This window comes from Pleurodeles waltl, chromosome 3_1 (assembly GCF_031143425.1).
Source record: "Pleurodeles waltl isolate 20211129_DDA chromosome 3_1, aPleWal1.hap1.20221129, whole genome shotgun sequence".
Taxonomy (NCBI): Eukaryota; Metazoa; Chordata; class Amphibia; order Caudata; family Salamandridae; genus Pleurodeles; species Pleurodeles waltl.
In genome coordinates this window covers 384,227,408-384,245,472 of record NC_090440.1, presented here as the reverse complement: position 1 = coordinate 384,245,472, position 18,065 = coordinate 384,227,408, and the positions used below count along the sequence as shown (strand labels likewise).

Genomic DNA, 18,065 nt, shown 5'->3' with positions numbered 1-18,065 from the left:
GCCAACCTCACACTGCCTATGGCATAGGTAAGTGACCCCTCTAGCAGGCCTTACAGCCCTAAGGCAGGGTGCACTATACCATAGGTGAGGGCATAGGTGATTGAGCACAATGCCCTTACAGTGTCTAAGCAAAACCTTAGACATTGTAAGTGCAGGGTAGCCATAAGAGTATATGGTCTGGGAGTCTGTCAAACACGAACTCCACAGCACCATAATGGCTACACTGAAAACTGGGAAGTTTGGTATCAAACTTCTCAGCACAATAAATGCACACTGATGCCAGTGTACATTTTATTGTGAAATACACCCCAGAGGGCATCTTAGAGATGCCCCCTGAAAACATACCCGACTTCCAGTGTGGGCTGACTAGTTTTAGCAGCCTGCCACACACCAGATATGTTGCTGGCCACATGGGGAGAGTGCCTTTGTCACTCTGTGGCTAGTAACAAAGCCTGTACTGGGTGGAGGTGCTTCTCACCTCCCCCTACAGGAACTGTAACACCTGGTGGTGAGCCTCAAAGGCTCACCCCCTTTGTTACAGCGCCCCAGGGCACTCCAGCTAGTGGAGATGCCCGCCCCCTCCGGCCACGGCCCCACTTTTGGTGGCAAGGACGGAGGAGATAATGAGAAAAACAAGGAGGAGTCACTGGCCAGTCAGGACAGCCCCTAAGGTGTCCTGAGCTGAGGTGACTCTGACTTTTAGAAATCCTCCATCTTGCAGATGGAGGATTCCCCCAATAGGATTAGGGATGTACCCCCCTCCCCTCAGGGAGGAGACACAAAGAGGGTGTAGCCACCCTCAGGGCTAGTAGCCATTGGCTACTAACCCCCCAGACCTAAAAACACCCCTAAATTGAGTATTTAGGGGCCCCCAGAACCTAGGAAGATAGACTCCTGCAACCTAAGACGAAGAAGGACTGCTGACCTGAAAGCCCTGCAGAGAAGACGGAGACACCAACTGCTTTGGCCCCAGCCCTACCGGCCTGTCTCCCCCCTTCAAGAAAAACTGCAACAGCAATGAGTTCCCCAGGGTCCAGCGACCTCTGAAGCCTCAGAGGACTACCCTGCATCTAAATGGACCAAGAACTCCACAGGACAGCGGCTCTGCTCCAAAGAAGAAACAACTTTGCAACAAAGAAACAACTTTTAAAGGACTGCACGTTTCCCGCCGGAAGCGTGAGACTTTCCACTCTGCACCCGACACCCCCGGCTCGACCTGCGGAGAAACAACACTACAGGGAGGACTCCCCGGCGACTGCGACCCTGTGAGTAGCCAGAGTTAACCCCCCTGTGCACCCCCCAGCGACGCCTGCAGAGAGAATCCAGAGGCTCCCCCTGACCGCGACTGCCTGCTACCAAGAACCCAACGCCTGGTAAAGACACTGCACCCGCAGCCCCCAGGACCTGAAGGATCCGACCTCCAGTGCAGAAGCGACCCCCAGGTGGCCCTCTCCCTTGCCCAGGTGGTGGCTACCCCGAGGAGCCCCCCCCTTGCTTGCCTGCTTCGTTGAAGAGAACCCTGGGTCTCCCATTGAACTCCACTGCAAACCAGACGCCTGTTTGCACTCTGCACCCGGCCGCCCCCGTGCCGCTGAGGGTGTACTTTTTGTGCTGATTTGTGTCCCCCCCGGTGCCCTATAAAACCCCCCCTGTCTGCCCTCCGAAGTTGCGGGTACCTACCTGCTGGCAGACTGGAACCGGGGCACCCCCTTCTCCATTGAAACCTATGCGTTTTGGGCACCACTTTGACCTCTGCACCTGACCGGCCTTTAGCTGCTGGTGTGGTAACTTTGGGGTTGCCCTGAACCCCCAACGGTGGGCTACCTTGGACTCAACTTTGAACCCTGTAGGTGGTTTACTTACCTGCAAAACTAACAAATACTTACCTCCCCCAGGAACTGTTGAAAAGTCCACTGTCTAGTTTTAAAATAGCTTATTGCCATTTTTGCCAAAACTGTACATGCTAATTTGCTGATTCAAAGTTCCTATGATACCCAAGTGAAGTACCTTTCATTTGAAGTATTGATTGTAAATCTTGAACCTGTGGTTCTTAAAATAAACTAAGAAAATATATTTTTCTATACAAAAACCTATTGGCCTGGAATTGTCTTTGAGTGTGTGTTCCTCATTTATTGCCTGTGTGTGTACAACAAATGCTTAACACTACCCTCTGATACGCCTACTGCTCGACCACACTACCACAAAATAGAGCATTAGAATTATCTCTTTTTGCCACTATCTTACCTCTAAGGGGAACCCTTGGACTCTGTGCATGCTATTTCTTACTTTGAAATAGTACATACAGAGCCAACTTCCTACATCTTCACCATCTCATTAAGTGCACCCCAACCCCTCCAGAGATGTACATGAAACAGAAAATAATAAGAGTATGTTAAGCATCCAAGAAGTACTATGCAGATCGGTAAAACAGAGCCCAAGACATTAGCTGATTAATTAAAGAACACTAAATGTATTAATGCAACATCAATGGCAAGTTCAAAATAATTCCTTAACGAAAAGTTCTTTGATATTGGAGAGTGAAGAATTCTAAGAGAGTTAAATTGAGAAATGTCACATTATTACCCTCCATCCCTACTTTTTTGGGCTACCACTTGACAAAACTACACAAAGCTTACAATGCCAAGCCCAAAATAGATTGAATGTTTATTGTAAAGTTTTGCATAAATTTGTCAAACGGAGCCTTATTAACAAATCAAAAAATGCCTTTTCAATGAAAGCTATGAACTAATCATAACTCATAGGCATTAGAGGCCTAAGGAGGCTGTATATGTAGTATTTATATTGGTCTGGTTGTAACTTTAGTGCCTTTGCTGAATTTGCACTAAATCAGTCCGATATTTAGCATGCCAGCTCACTCTTTTCAATATTTTCAAATGCATGCTGGTTCATTTGGGGGGCTGGAGGAAAAATGTGTTTGTTAACTAATATCTTGCATAATGTTTAACAAACCTTTCACATGTTTAATTTTCTGCTGTTATGTCAAGTCTTGTGCAGCTCAATCTGGGGGAGCATTTTAAAGGGGGGCAAAACATGTTTGATATGTTAATACTTTTGGTGGTTATCACATATCTACACAAAATGTGGCAGACCATTATCATGTTTACATGTTTAACGTACGCATAATATGTTGACCTTTGTGCATATACATCAAAGAATGACAGTATATAGGAAGTGTAGTCACAAAAGTATGGATTTGCTAATAACCCGCTGGCTAATGTATATGTACCGTACGTAATATATAACACACGTAGTTATGGTAAAGTCACAGTTTCCACTGAAAAGGATTTTTTTTGTTTTCCTAATAACTTTGGCACTGTGCGACAAAGCTGTTCCTTGTGGCAAGTTTTGTGCAGATATGGGAACCAAAAACAGGCGAGTCGGTTAGGGGGGTTAGGAGGGTCCAAAAGTTCCCATTTTAATTCACAGGATCCCTTGCTCCTCAATACATAAATAAATCTGGTATGTAGAAATCTATTCGGGAATTTTCAAGAAATTAGCATTTCAGGTTCGGACAGTTAATTGAGGTTTTAGGTAGATGTCCTACAGACAACTTTCTTGAAATGAAAAGTGAGCTTGAAATTGCTTTGTGAAAAGCTTTAAAGATACAAATGGACACGAACCTAACCAGTGTATTCAGGCTTTGGTTTTCACAATGAAAGCTAAAACACAATGACTTCGTGATTTTTTTTTATACATTACTGAAGTCTATACTCATTAAAATATAGTTGATTACCTTTGCTTGTTTTTAGGCAACGCCTTGGCATCAACAGGAAACATTTTGGAAACAAAGATGATGACAGGAGCTGTATCTTCACTCTTGCAATTCAGAAAAGCTAACAAATCAAATTAATTATACATTATTTTAGATTTTCAATACAAGGTGGAATGTATGATATAAATGCTAGGCAATTTATTTTACAAAAACATTTCAATATTATTCAGTAAAAGCTAAGGACACAGGTTTCTGCAGCAGTTTTTTATATAGTAAAGTTCTCATTTATACGGTGAAGTTGCAATTTTTTTGAATAATTACTTCTTTGTAGGTAGAAATAAAACCTGATGTTTTCAAATAAATGTACTCAGCGAGTAAAAACTGTCGATGTATTTTGAACAACGAGTGTTCAAGTAATTTATAGTGTGCTATAGCATTATAATCATCAACATGTGAAACTCTGAAGTATAAAGTATAAAATGACTTAAACTTACATTTGAAAACCAAACAACCCACATGTATTTATCAGGAATTAATATAAAGATTTACAGGTTTTCCCCTTAGCCATGATTCTAATAACTGACCATAAACAAGTCCAAACATTTATCTTACTAAATATTTCAAAATCAAGAAAACTCAAATCAATGTCCACAAACCCTACACCAGGCTGGTGGATGAATAGACATTACATATATATGTGCTACAAAGGCGGCAATATAGCTTGTATAGTTATGATTAGATCACGTTCGACCGAAAAGGCATTTTTTGGGTTTTCATAGTAACCTTGGTTGCATTTGACAACTCTACACTTACTTTTCAAATAAAATGCTCATCCGATTTGGTATTGGCATGGCAAATCTTGTGCAGAACCGTCAAGCAGGGAGCAAAGAAAGAGCGGTGGGGACAAAAACAACAAGCATTTACAATGCAACGGGTCTCGCTTTTGCTCATGTTAGAGCTGATCGCGTTGTAAACTCCTAACCCGACTTTTCACCTATCGGGCAAAAGTGCATTTATGTACACAACCCGAAAAAATGAAATTAACTATGTAAAGCGCTCGACTTCTGCCAAGCGAGATCGCGCTCGTAAATTAGAGAAAAATAAGTCCACGAGCCCGATGGAAAACAGCGAGCCTCGCATGTTTTCTGTACTTGATCGCTGCGCTCGAGGAGGGCTAGCCACCGGAAAAGGCATGACTTATGCTTGCCTTCTACTAATGAAAGCAAGCAGATTTTATTAGGCAAGCCCACGAACCAATAAAAAACACTGACGTGAAGTTGACAGGGCTCCAAGCCCTTTTCTTAATACAAAAGCGTCTCACTGCGATACGCATGCACGAGCGCATGTAACGCAGGCTCGACCCTAAAAAGGGACAAGCCCCATTTTAATTCTCATAGGATTCTTTGGTGCAGAAGAAACAGCTGAAAGGAATTACGGCCAAACTTATCATGAAAGATGAAAGTAGAACTTGTTTTGGTGTAAACGCGTTTAGTAGCTTAGGTAAAATACTGTTTACTTTTTGTTTCCTTTGGGCTTGAAAGAGTGAAATTACAGAAGGAGTTGGATTGTTAGTGCAAGACATCAATGAACCTGGAATCGCACACAGTCTGCAGGCCTAAATTAAAACAATATTCAAACTTGCTTGGACACTGAGGCCTTTTAAACAACAGTCCATTAAGGGTCCACAAACAAGCATTTGCAGTGCAATAGGTCTCGCATTTTCTTCAGTTAGAACTAGTGGCATTGTAAATTCCTAACTTAACTTTTCTTGCCACATAAATTGGTCAACCCCGCCCCATAATTTAGTCTTTTCCTGCCGTATAATTCCAGTGGCCCAGCATTTAACTAAAGCTCTTGTGTTTACCTTCTCCCTCTATCTTAAAACATATACATTTATCATATAAACCTTTATCAGAAATAAACTTTTAGCATTAGAGTGCAATGCTCAAAACACCACAACAAAAATATAATTTGGGACGGACTGGAGGGTGAGAGGAAAGAGGCATTCGGAAGTAAATATGGAGAGGTAAAATGGCATAGTAACAGTGTCATGGGCCCTGGAGTAAGAAAGGAAAATGGTTAACTGGAATTTTGGTAGGAAAATACAACAGTAATTAGAGTAGAGTGAGGTCCTAAAGTCTCGGAGCCCTGGTGCCACTGCACCTGTTGCTCCATTGATAACTAGGCATCAGGAGAGAAAGCGGATGTGGCAAAAAAAGAGGCAAAAAGAATACAACAGACTAAAGGAAGAAAGAGAAGGGGCGCAAAGAAATAAAAGAAAGAATGGAAAGAAAGAACAAGAAAATGAATACACAACTAAGAGAAGCAATAGAGCAAATGCATGAGACAAAAGAAAAAAAAGAAGGAAGCTGGAGAACGAAAGATAAAGAGGAAAAAATAATGAAAGAAGTGTAAAAAGAAAGAGAAAAATGAACATTAGAGAAAAAGAGAGATGGTAAGAGAAACAAGCAGCGAAAGAACCAGGGCATGTATGTACTGACACATTTCCCACAGACACGGAATGGGAAAACCACTTTGACACTTCAGGTCCAAACAAGTAACATGTGGATTCCACATACAGACAGGAAAAAGAGGTATTCATAGTAAAAAGTGAATTGACAGATAAAGATGAGAAAAACACCAGAGATTGGAAGAAAGATCTAAAACAAAAGTGAAAGGACACAAACCGAGTCAAAGGAAAGAGCAAAGAAAAAGACAAAGAAAGAATGAAGGGAACAGAGAAAATAGAGAAAGAATGAACGCCTGACGAAGAAAAAAGAGAGGAACGAAACAAGGAAAGAAATAACCAAGTATTTGGAAGTTTGAATGCGGAGGTAATAGGAGGAAAAGGGAAGTACAGGAGGAAGAGGGAAATTTAAAAAAAGGGAAAGGAATATAAATAAACAGTTGAAAGAAAGAGCAAAACTGTTAACGTGTGGATTTTAAGAGCTGGAAAGAGAAAAGTAAGGGAGAAAGAGAACACTGAGAGTAAACAGAGTATAGGAAAAAAGGGAGTGAGATAGGTGAAACAACCCCTCCCAAATCAAGATGGCAGCCAAGAATAGATTTCATTGGCTCCCCCACGTTCTCAAACAGAAGTCAGAGTGTGGAACAGCAGGAGTCACTGCAGAACAGCAGGAGGTGCATTAGCATAGTGGTTTATAAACAATAATACAGCAGTATCGGGGCGCTTCAGATGAAGATTGGGGGTATAGACAGAGCTGTATCCTGGCCCAGTGCTGGAATAACAGAATGACAGAAGGTCAAGAATGAGAAGCGGAGTGCTGTGTAATTCCTGGCATTAGAATAATGGAGCACTGTGGTTTAGGGTTAAGATGCATTGACAGAGTTGTATGTGGGCTGTAGTACTGGAATAGTAAAGAGCACATGAGGTCAGAAGTGACGTATGTTAATGTAGCTATGTGTTGAACCTACTATTGGCATGCCAGTGTTAGCTTTGAAGTAGCCTAGTGAAGATGCGAGTGGGGCCCAGCATGGGAGTGGCACTGCCTCTGAACCACAGAAGCAAGGAGCTCTGAAGGGCATGTGTGTGAGCTTTAGTACAGAGAAGAAATGTGCACTGAATATTAGAACTGATGGATTCTGGCAGAGCTGTGGTGGTTCCCATTAACAGTGGCATTGGATGTTAGACTTGAGGTGCACTGGCTGAGTTGTATTTTGCACTTTTGGGTCCAGTATTGAGTTGGGAGTGGGACTGAATATTATAGTTGAGCTGCTGTAATGGAACTGTATGTGAGCGGGGTACCAGTATTGGAAAGGAAGTGATCTCGCTGGAGTAGAGTTGAGGTGCACTGATGGACCTGCGCCCAAGATCCCAGTACTGGAACAGCAGAGTGAACTGACCGTAAGAACTGAGGTGCTCTGGCAGACAGCGTGTGTGGGGTTCTGGCATGGCTGAGGGGCTTGGAGTGTGTGAACTGAGGAGCACTGATGGAGCTTGTTAGACTTGGCATCCTTGGCGGGGTCTCCCCTAAATGTTTGCCTCTGCTTCCCAGGTTGTTGATGTGTGGTGGACTCTTTTTGATACTCTATCCAGCGCTAAAGTGCAAGTGCTCCTACGTAAAATATATGTGTAACTGGCTTTCCATGATCGGCATAGCTGATTTACTAGTAAGGCCCTAGTGCAGTGCACTAGAGGTGCCCAGGGCCTGTAAATCAAACGCTACTAGTGGGCCTGCAGCACTGGTTGTGCCACCCACATGAGTAGCCCTGTAAACATGGCTCAGACCTGCCACTGCAGTGTCTATGTGTGCAGTTTGAAACTGCCAATTCGGCTTGGCAAGTGTACCCACTTGCCAGGCCTAAACCTTATCTTTTCTTGCATGTAAGGCACACCTAAAGTAGGCCCTATGTAGTCCGATTGGCAGGGAGCAGTGTATGTTTAAGGTAGGACATATACTAATGTGTTTTATGCGTCCTAACAGTGAAATGCTGCCAAACTCGGTTTTCACTGGGCAAGGCCTATCTCTTATAGGTTAACATGGGGGTCGCTTTTAAATAATATTGAAGTGCAGATTTCCCTTGGGAGCAGATAGAAATCTGGAGTTTAGGGTCTCTGAACTCAAAATTTAAAAATACATCTTTTAGTAAAGTTTATTTTTTAGATTGTGTGTTTGAAAATGTCACTTTTAGAAAGTAGGCATTTTGTTACTTAAACCATTCTGTGACTCTGCCTGTTTGTGGATTCTTTGTCTTGGTCAGTTTGACAGTTGGGCTGTTTGCATCTCTCCTCTAGACAGTGGAACAAAGGGAGCTGATGTGTAGCCTGCATATCCTGATGAGCCATCTGTGCTTGGAGGGAGGGGAAGAGTGGTCACACACCTGAAAGGGCTGTGCCTGTCCTCACACAATGCAGTCTCCAACCCCCTGGTCTGTGTCTGGGGCCTGGTCAGGATCTTAAAAACAAGAGAGACTTTCCTTTGAAGTTTGCCTACTTCAAAGGAAGAAAGGGGTATAAGTAGTGGACCCAAACCCCCTGAAAATTAGATCACTTCTGGAATCAAGAGGAATATTTGACAAGGAGAAGAGCTGAGGAAAAGTGTTGCTCCTGTCTGTAACTGTGCTTTGTTGATCTATCCTGCAGTTGCTGCTTCTGCCTTTGAAAGGGGACAAAGACTGGACTTTGTTGTGCATTCCTGCTTGAGAAGAATCTCCAAGTGCTTGCACTGTGATTGCCTCCTGTTGTTGAAGTCTCAGGGAACATCAAAGACTTACCCTGCCAGTATCTGGACTCTCTGCTGAGACTCCTACTGCCAAGTGGTGCCCTAACCAGTCCCGGGGTCCTTGAACGGAGAAGTTGGTAGACAACAATTGAAAATCCACGCACAGAACCCCTTGCGGGGAAATTTACGACGCACCTTCCGCAACGCAGCTGATAAACAAGGAGCCACTGGCTTTGCAGCTGAAATCGACGCTCCACCTGCATTGCGGCTGGAAGATCAACGCATCGCGGCTGGAGAAACGACGTGAAACACCCGCTTACGGAGGCTGATAATGACGCAACCCCCATGCAGCACGGTTTCCTAATATCGTGCAACCGGATTTTCCACACATCGTCCCTGGGTGTCCAATTCAACACGACTCTGCGCGAATCCGAGGTGCCGTCTGAAAATTGACGCATTGCTCTCTTGTGAGGGAGAAAAACGGCGTATATCGCCGACCCGACCAGAGAACTAAACTACGCACGGCCTCACTTGCAAGTAAGGAATCGACGCATCACTGACTTTTCCCAAGCACGCTCGCCCAATGCGGCTTTATTTTGAACACTGGCCAGGTACTTTGTGTAACAACAGCATTCTCACTGTTTTCTAAAGATTAAGGCTCTTATTCTTTCAAAAATTCATATCTTTACTTGTGTATATTAGATTTTTGTCGTTTTGGTCTTGTTCTGTTTATATAAATATTACCTATTTTTCTAAACTTGTGTGGTGTCCATTTTGTGGTGTTTTCACTGAGTTACTGTGTATGTTGGTACAAATACTTTACACATTGCTTCTAAAGTTAAGCCTGGCTGCTCGTGCCAAGCTACCAAGGGGGTGAGCGGGGATTAACCAAGTGCGATTATCCTCCACCCTGACAAGAGTGAGGGTCCTTGCTTAGACAGGGGGTAACCTGACTGCCAACCAAAGACCCCATTTCTAACATTGGTGATCCGCAGTGAGGATTGGACTTGTATTTGTACTTGACATACAGTGATTAAGTGTACACTACTGTTTTCAGTGCAGACCATTACGTGACCATATATAGCTTGTTTTTGCCTTCTCTTTTTTTGGATTTTATTTTCTACTTTCATATTTTTGCTGATCTTTTATTGACTTTTGAACTTCATTGGCAACTCTTTTTCTGCCTTGGAACTTTGCACTTTGTTGATTCTTCATCATGTCTCAATCTGGTGATGTATCAGCAGGAGCTGCTTTTGATTAGGGAAACTAGAGAGCTATAAAGTTGCTCAGTTGAAGCAGTTCTGCAAAAATCCTGCCTGTCCCATTAAGGGCTTCACCAGTAAGGAGGAGCTGCAGAAGGCACTGAGGGCCTGGGTGACAGCCAAGGAAGCTGAGGGGCACACAGAGGAGGAGGATGAGGATGAGGGTGAGGAGGTGCAATCCATACACAATTGTATAGTGGGTGGGTCTGGTATGTCCAAGGAGAGAGTCTCCAGCACAGGCAGCAGTGTGTCATCCTGAAACGTTACAGGACAGCCAGAAAGAGAGGGCTCAACAGTTGGAGAAGTTTAGGATCCAAAGGGAGACAGAAGAAAGGAGGATGGCCATAGAGGAAAAGAAGATGCTGCTGGCTCATGAGCTCAGCTTGAGGGAGCTGGATCAGAGGAGCCCTACTGATCCAGCTCCCTCAAGCATGAGCCAATAATAAATGTTTCACTTCTATGGTCATCCTCATTTTCTCCAACTCCAACTGGGGAGTCCTCACTGACTGTCTGTCCTGAAACTCTTCAAGAGACAGACCGTTGGATGACACACTGCTGCCTGCTCTGAAGACCCTCTCCCTGGACATAACAGGCCCACCCACTACACCATTGTGTATGGATTGCTCTTCCTTCTCCTCTGTGTGCCTCTCGGCTTGCTTGGCTGTTACCCAAGCCCTTCATGCCTTCTGCTGCTCCTCCTTCCTGGTGGAGCACTTATTGGGACAAGCAAGGTTTTTTGCAAAACCGCCTCAACTGAGCAACTGTATAGTTCTCCAGTTTTCCTAAACCAAAAGCAGCTCAAGCTGTTGCATCTCCAGATTGAGACATCATGAAGAGTCAAAAGTTCCAAAGACAAAAAAACAAGTTCCCAAATGGGAGTTCAAAAGTCAATGAAGAATTATCACGAAATGGAATTAGAGAAAAATCCAAAAAAAGAGAAAAAAGCAAAAGTCAATAAGACAAGCAGTATGTGGTCATGTAATGGTTTGCACTGAAGACAGTAGTGTACACTTAATCACTGTATGTCAAGCACAAATACAAGTCCAATCCCAACCGCTGATCACCAATTTTAGAAATGGGGTCTTTGGTTGGCAGTCAGGTTACCCCCTGTCCAACCAAGGGCCCTCACTCTTGTCAGGGTAAACAAGACTCACCCTCAGTTAACCCCTGCTCACCCCCTTGGTAGCTTGGCACGAGCAGACAGGCTTAACTTCAGAAGCAATGTGTAAAGTATTTGTACCAACACACACAGTAACTCAGTGAAAGCACTACAAAATGACAACACAGGTTTAGAAAAATAGATAATATTTATCAAAATAAAGAAAGAAAAATTATAAAAATCCGACATACACAAGTCAATTTATGAATTTAAAAATAAATAAGAGTCTTAATCCCTAGAAAACAGTGAGAATGCTGTTATTGCATAAAAGTACCTGGGTAGCATAAAATTAAATCCGTACAGGTGAGTGTGCATCGAAAAAGGTCAGCGATGTGTCGATTTCTCACTCGCAAGCGACCCCATGCATCCTTCCTCCTCCGGTCGGGTCAGCGTGCATCATTTCTTCTCTCCCGCAAGAGAGCGATGCGTCGAGCCGGACGGGCACCTCAAGTCGGGGCCGGCTTTGCGTTGATTTTCCACGCCCAGCGATGTTATGTTGAAATCCGGTCTCACGGTGTCAAGAAACCGCGCTGAGTGGGGGCTTGTGTCCTTAACAGCCGCCGCTGCGGGTCTTGCGTGTCGTTTCTCCAGCCGCGATGCATCGATCTCACAGCTGCGATGCAGGTGGAGCAGTGATGTTAGCCACAAGGCCGGCAGCACATCGTTTATCAGTCTTGAGACAGGTGGTGCATCGAACGTTTCCCCCCACGGCGGTCTTTGTGTGGATTTCTGTCCTTTCCCACCAGCTTCACCTTTTATGGGCCCAGAGACAGTTTAGGGCACCACTTGGCAGGCAGGACTCTCAGCACAAAGCCCAGGTGCTGGCAGAGAGAAGTATTTGATGTTCCTGAGACTTCAACAACAGGAGGCAAGCTCAGTTCAAGCCCTTGGAGATTCTTCACCTGTGGGAAGTCCTCTCTCAGGTAGAAGCAGCTACTGAGGGCCAACCCAGCAAAGCACAGTCACAGGCAAAGGGGCAGTACTCGTCCTCCAGCGCCCAGCTGTTCTCCTTGGCAGAGGTTCCTCTTGGTCCAGAAGTAATCTGATTTCGCTTTCTGCCTTTGAAGTAGGCCTACTTCAAAGAGAAGCCTCTGCTGTTTTCAAGATTTTGCCTTGCCCAGGCCAGGCCCCAGACACACACCAGGCGATTGGAGACTGTATAGTGTGACGGCAGGCACAGCCCTTTCAGGTATAAGTGACCACTCCTCCCCTCAGCCCAGTTGGCCCATCAGAATATGCAGGCTACACCCCTGCTTCCTTTGTGTTACTGTCTAGAGGAGAGGTGCAAACAGCCCAGTTGTCAAGCTGATCCAGACAGGGAATTCACAAACAGGCAGAGTCACAGAATGGTTTAATCAAGAAAATGCCTACTTTCTAAAAGTGGCATTTTGAAACACACAACACAAAAAACAACTTTACTAAAAGATGTATTTTTAAATTGTGAGTTCAGAGACCCCAAACTCCACATTTCAATCTGCTCCCAAAGGGAATCTGCACTTTATTAATATTTAAAGGCAGCTCCAATGTTGACCTATGAGAGAGAAAGGCCTTGCAACAGAGAAAAACTAATTTTGCAGTATTTCACTGTCAGGACATGTAAGACAGATTAGTACATGTTCCACCTTTCACATACACTGTACCCTGCCCATGGGGGTACCTAAGGCCTACCTTAGAGGTGCCTTAAATGTAAGAAAAGGGAAGGTTTAGGCCTGGCAAGTGGGTACACTTGCCAAGTTGAATTGGCAGTTTAAAACTGTACACAGACTCTGTAGTGGCAGGACTGAGCCATGTTTACAGGGCTACTAATGTGAGTGGCAGAACTAGTATTGCAGGCCCTCTAGTAGCATTTGATTTACAAGTCCTGGGCACCTCTAATGCACTTTCTTACGGACTTACTAGTAAATCACAATATGCCAATCATGGAAAAGCCAATGTACACATACAATGTATAGACGGAACACTTACACTTTAGCACTGATCAGCAGTGGTAAAGTGTCCAGAGCAAACAAAAACAGCACACAGAAGCAACCTGGGAAATAGAGGCAAAAAGCTAGGGGAGACCATGACAATGATGCTAGGTCTAACACTTGGCATTCTAAGCATGGTCTCCCCTAACTTTTTGCCTCTGTTTCCCAGATTGTTGATGGGGCAAAGCAAAATCGCAAAAAACAGCAGAGACTTCTCTTTGAAGTAGGCCTACTTCAAAGGCAGAAAGGGGTATACGTAGTGTACCCAAAACTGCTGAAAATTAGATCACCTCTGGAATCAAGAGGAACCTCTGCCAAGAAGAAGAGCTGAAGAGAAGTGCTGCCCCTGCCTGTGACTGTGCTTTGTTGGGCCATCCTGCAGTTGCTGTGTTTGCCTATGAAAGGGGACAAAGACTGGACTTTGTTGTGCATTCCTGCTTGAGAAGAAACTCCAAGCGCTTGAACTGAGCTTGCCTCCTTTTGTTGAAGTCTCAGGGAACATCAAAGACTTCCCCTGCCAGCACCTGGACTCTCTGCTGAGACTCCTACACTGCCAAGTGGTGCCCTATCCAGTCCCTTGGCCCTTGAAAGGTGAAGCTGGCAGACAACAACTGAAAATCCATGGACAGGACGACGTGCAGGGAAATTTACGATGCACCTTCCGCAACGCAGCTGATAAACAACAAGCCGCTGGCTGTGCAGCTGAAATCGACGCTACACCTGCATCGTGGCTGGGAGATCGATGCATCACAGCTGGAGAAACAATACACAAGACCCGCTTATGGAGGTTGATAATGCAAACCCCACGCAGAGTGGTTTTCTAACACCGAGCGACCGGATTTTCGACGCATTGTCCCTGGGCGTCCAAGTCAACCTGACTCTGCGCGGATCCGAGGTGGCCGTCCAGAAATCGACGCATCGCTGTCTTGGGAGGGGGGAAATTGACGCACAGCCGACCCAACCAGAGAAGTAAACAATGCATGGCCTCACTTGAGAGTAAGGAATCAATGCATCACTGTGTTTTTTGATGCACGCTCGCCCGTGCGGCTTTATTTTTTACACTAACCAGGTACTTTGTGTAACAGCATTCTCACTGTGTTGTAAGGATTCTTTTTAAAATTCATATCTTGACTTGCGTATGGTGGATTTTTGTCGTTTTGGTCTTGTGTTTAGATAAATATTACCTATTTTTCAGAAGTGTTTTCACTGTATTACTGTGTGTTTTGGTATAAATACTTTACAAATTGCTTCCGAGGTTAAGCTTGCCTGCTCGTGCCAAGCTACCAAGGAGGTGAGCAGGAGTTAACTGAGTGTGATTCTCCTTAACCCTGACTAAAGTGAGGGTCCTTGCTGGACAGAGGGTAACCTGACTGCCAACCAAAGAACCCATTTCTAACAGAGCTGCATCCAAGCGCCAGTACTGGAACAGCAGAGTGTACTGACTAAGACCTTAGGTGCTCTGGCAGACTGTATGTGTGGGGTTCTGGCATAGGCACGGCTGACGGGCTTGGTGTGTATGAACTGAGGTGCACTGATGGAGCTGCGCCTAAGGTCCCAGTACTGGAACAGCAGAGTGTACTGACTATAATAACTGAGGTGCTCTGGCAGACAATGTGTGTGGGGTTCTGGCAATGGCAAGGCTGAGGGGCTTGGAGTGAGTGAACCGAGATGCAGTGATGGAGCTTTGCCCGAGGTCCCAGTACTGGAACAGCAGAGTGCACTGAATGTAAGAACTCAGGTGCTCTGGCAGACAGCTTGTGTGGGGTTCTGGCACTGGCACAGCTAAGAGGCTTGTAGTGCGTGAACTGAGGTGCACTGATGGTGCTGTGCCTAAAGTCCCAGTACTGGAACAGCAGAGTGTACTGACTGCAAGATCTGGTGCACTGATGGAACTGCACCCGAAGTCCCAGTACTGGAACAGCAGAGTGTTCTGACTGTAAGAACTGAGGTGCTCTGGCAGACAGCGTGAGTGTGGTTCTGGCACGGGCAGAGCGGAGGGCTTTGAGTGTGTGAACTGAAGTGCAGAGTGTACTGACTGCAAGAACTGAGGTGCTGTGACAGGCAGCATGTGGGGTGCTGGCACTGGTACAGCTGAGGGCTTGGAGTGTGTGAACTGAGATGCACTGATGGAACTGCAAGTGGGGTCGCAGTACGGAGCACAAGTGGGCACTGTCTTAAGAATTGGGGAGCAGGGGCAAAACTGGGTACGGGGTCCCGGAACGTGACCAGCAGTGGGCACTGAGTGCTTGGCAGGAGGTGCTCTGGCTGAGCTGCATATAGGTAGCAGAGCTGAAAGGGGAGGGACGCCATGCAAAGGTTTCCTAGGTGACATCAGGTTACATCTGGGGGAGGGGCCTCTGGATGGGGGAACGCTCATGTATGCTTGTAGGAGAAAAAAATGGGGGTAGTGGGTTAATTTACAACTCCACTGAATTGCTTAATTAGGAGAGGTCAGTCACGTCTGCCTAAGAAAGCAGGATATGTCAAGCAGTAACAGTTCATTCCAAAGTACATGAAAACTATTTTGTGGTGTGCAGGTAACACTGCTAATTTAGTTGCAGACCCTGATGTAATGAATCCTGGACACCTAGGCTATAAGCAATTACAAGCGATCCTCTCTTGATCTCAGCACTAGGGACCACAGGCAGGCAGACTAAATGTGACCAAGATAACAGCCTGATTTATAGCCTTATTTACAGCTAAGCTTATAAACTGAGGTGCTCTGGTAGACAGTGTGTGTAGGGTTCTGGCACGGGCACAGCTGAGGGCTTGGAGTGTGTGAACTGAGGTGCACTGATGGAGCTGCACCCAAGGTCCCAGTACTGGAGCAGCAGAGTGTACTCACTGCAAGAACCGAGGTGCTCTGTGTGGGATTCTGGCACTGGCACAGCTGAGGGCTTGGAGTGTGTGTGGGATGCCAGTATGGAGCAGAAGTGGGCACTTTCTCTAAGGACTGCGGAGCCCTCCACCCTTGCTCTCAGCACCAGAGACCACAGGCAGGAACACTTGGTAAAGAAAATCCAAGCCAAGGAAGGGTGGGAACACAGCAGCTGAGGGAGGGTGCAAACAGCCCATAAAGACCAAATATGATCAAGATAACAGCCTGATTTATAGCTTTGTTTACAGCTAAGCTCAGAGCAAAAATGTTCTGCAAATGAAAAGGGAAGCTTCCCTCAACACGAGCAAGAAAAAGTAAAAAAATAAAAAAAAGTCCCCTTCAGATCAGATAAACAGGACAAAAAGTAATTATACAGTTGTTGGTCCCTGCTCCCACACAGAAAGAGGGACAAAGAGGCATGACTGACCACTAGCAAGCAAAGGTTTTTAAATGTCACTGAAACTAACCAATGAAATAGCTGGAATCCCACAGAAGTATACTTAAAAGTATACAAGAGCTTGTATGCTTACGCTCAACCTAAAAACATGTCTGCGGACACAAAGCTATCAGTTTGGCTGGTTGCAACTTCAGACAGCAATACTGGACTCGAGGACTCGGTCCCTGAATACTAAAATAAAAAAAAATTTTAAGTTAATTTAAGGGAGCAGGGTGAGCACGCTCAGACCCCAAGGGCTTATGTGTGGGAGTTCCCATATATCACTAATAGATTCAAAATAAACAAATTGGTTCCTGCTGCGGTTTTGTGAACTTCTTCCTGGGGTCAAAAAACGTACGCATGCACAGGGTTAGTGTTAACATGCTCACACGTCTACGGATCACAAGCAGAGAATGAACTGTGATCTAGGACTTGTGGACCTGTTTTGGGTCCCTTGAAATTCAACGCAAATATGGGTTCCACAGGCTAAAAACAGGAAGCATTGCTGCATGCAGACAACATGTTTTGCGGGAGATGGACTCCTGTTTTGGGTTCACGGAAGGGAGAGATGCCACTGGTGGAAATTATGTATGCTTCACAAAAAGTCCCAACTTGTTTAAAAGATCTTGTTTTTGTCTTTTCTATTCATTCTGTCTGTGGATAGTAGGTTACAGAGCTAACCAAACTAGCTCTTTGTAAGAATATGTCAGAGAGTGGAGCTCAGGGAGTGACATTTCTGAGGAGGAAGGGAAGACCACAGAGTCAGCATAAACAGAGACAGATGAAGATAAGGTACTCTGCACTGAGGAGACAGATGCAAAGATTACCATCTATGTATGCAATTTTATTAGTCACTTACTGGGTGAAAATAATGATTGTGAGGAGTGTTACATGCAAACTAGTGACTTTCTGTTAAGCTGGGCACACAGAGGACTATATTGATTTGGAACCACCATGATGCAAATGCATCTGAAAAGATAAGTCAAAGAATTTTCAAGAGATAAGCAGGAATGTTAAAAAAGACACAAAAGAGCAGTTTCCCTAACCCAGTAGAGGTTCATGATGTCAGAACTGTTTCTACATAGGTGTTGCAGGAGAAATAGCAAGAAATGGTCTGTGTTTCTGTTTTTTCACTCTACTGCTTGGCGTATGAAAACACCTGGTATAGAGAACAAAATCTGGAAATCAATAATGAATGATGGTGGAACACTACAAGTTCCATGCCCAATTTAAGCAGTTCCTGATGAAATACGTCCAGTTTCGAATTCTTTATAAAAGGAAAAAAATAATGAAAAAAAGATCCAAAAAGCATACAAAAACAACCCTTTATAGAAAACCCCAATTAGGTTTAAAAAAAATACAGATCTATTTTTTCTTTCTTATTCTCCTTATTTTCTAACTCTGCTTTGGCCGTCTGCTTTAGGCCAGGTCCTTTCAAGCAGAACCT

The 18,065-nt window shown here is 44.8% G+C and overlaps 1 protein-coding gene across 4 annotated transcripts in view; it reads right to left on the bottom strand.

Annotated features, from left to right (window-relative positions):
• EFL1 (elongation factor like GTPase 1) overlaps window positions 1-18,065 on the bottom strand; it is a 770,553-nt gene that overhangs the window by 588,158 nt on the left and 164,330 nt on the right. For all 4 annotated transcript variants that reach the window (XM_069222577.1, XM_069222575.1, XM_069222574.1 and 1 more), the window contains exon 12: window positions 3,755-3,854. In XM_069222577.1, coding sequence (XP_069078678.1) covers window positions 3,755-3,854 — 100 coding nt within the window. The remainder of the gene's footprint in view (window positions 1-3,754; window positions 3,855-18,065) is intronic.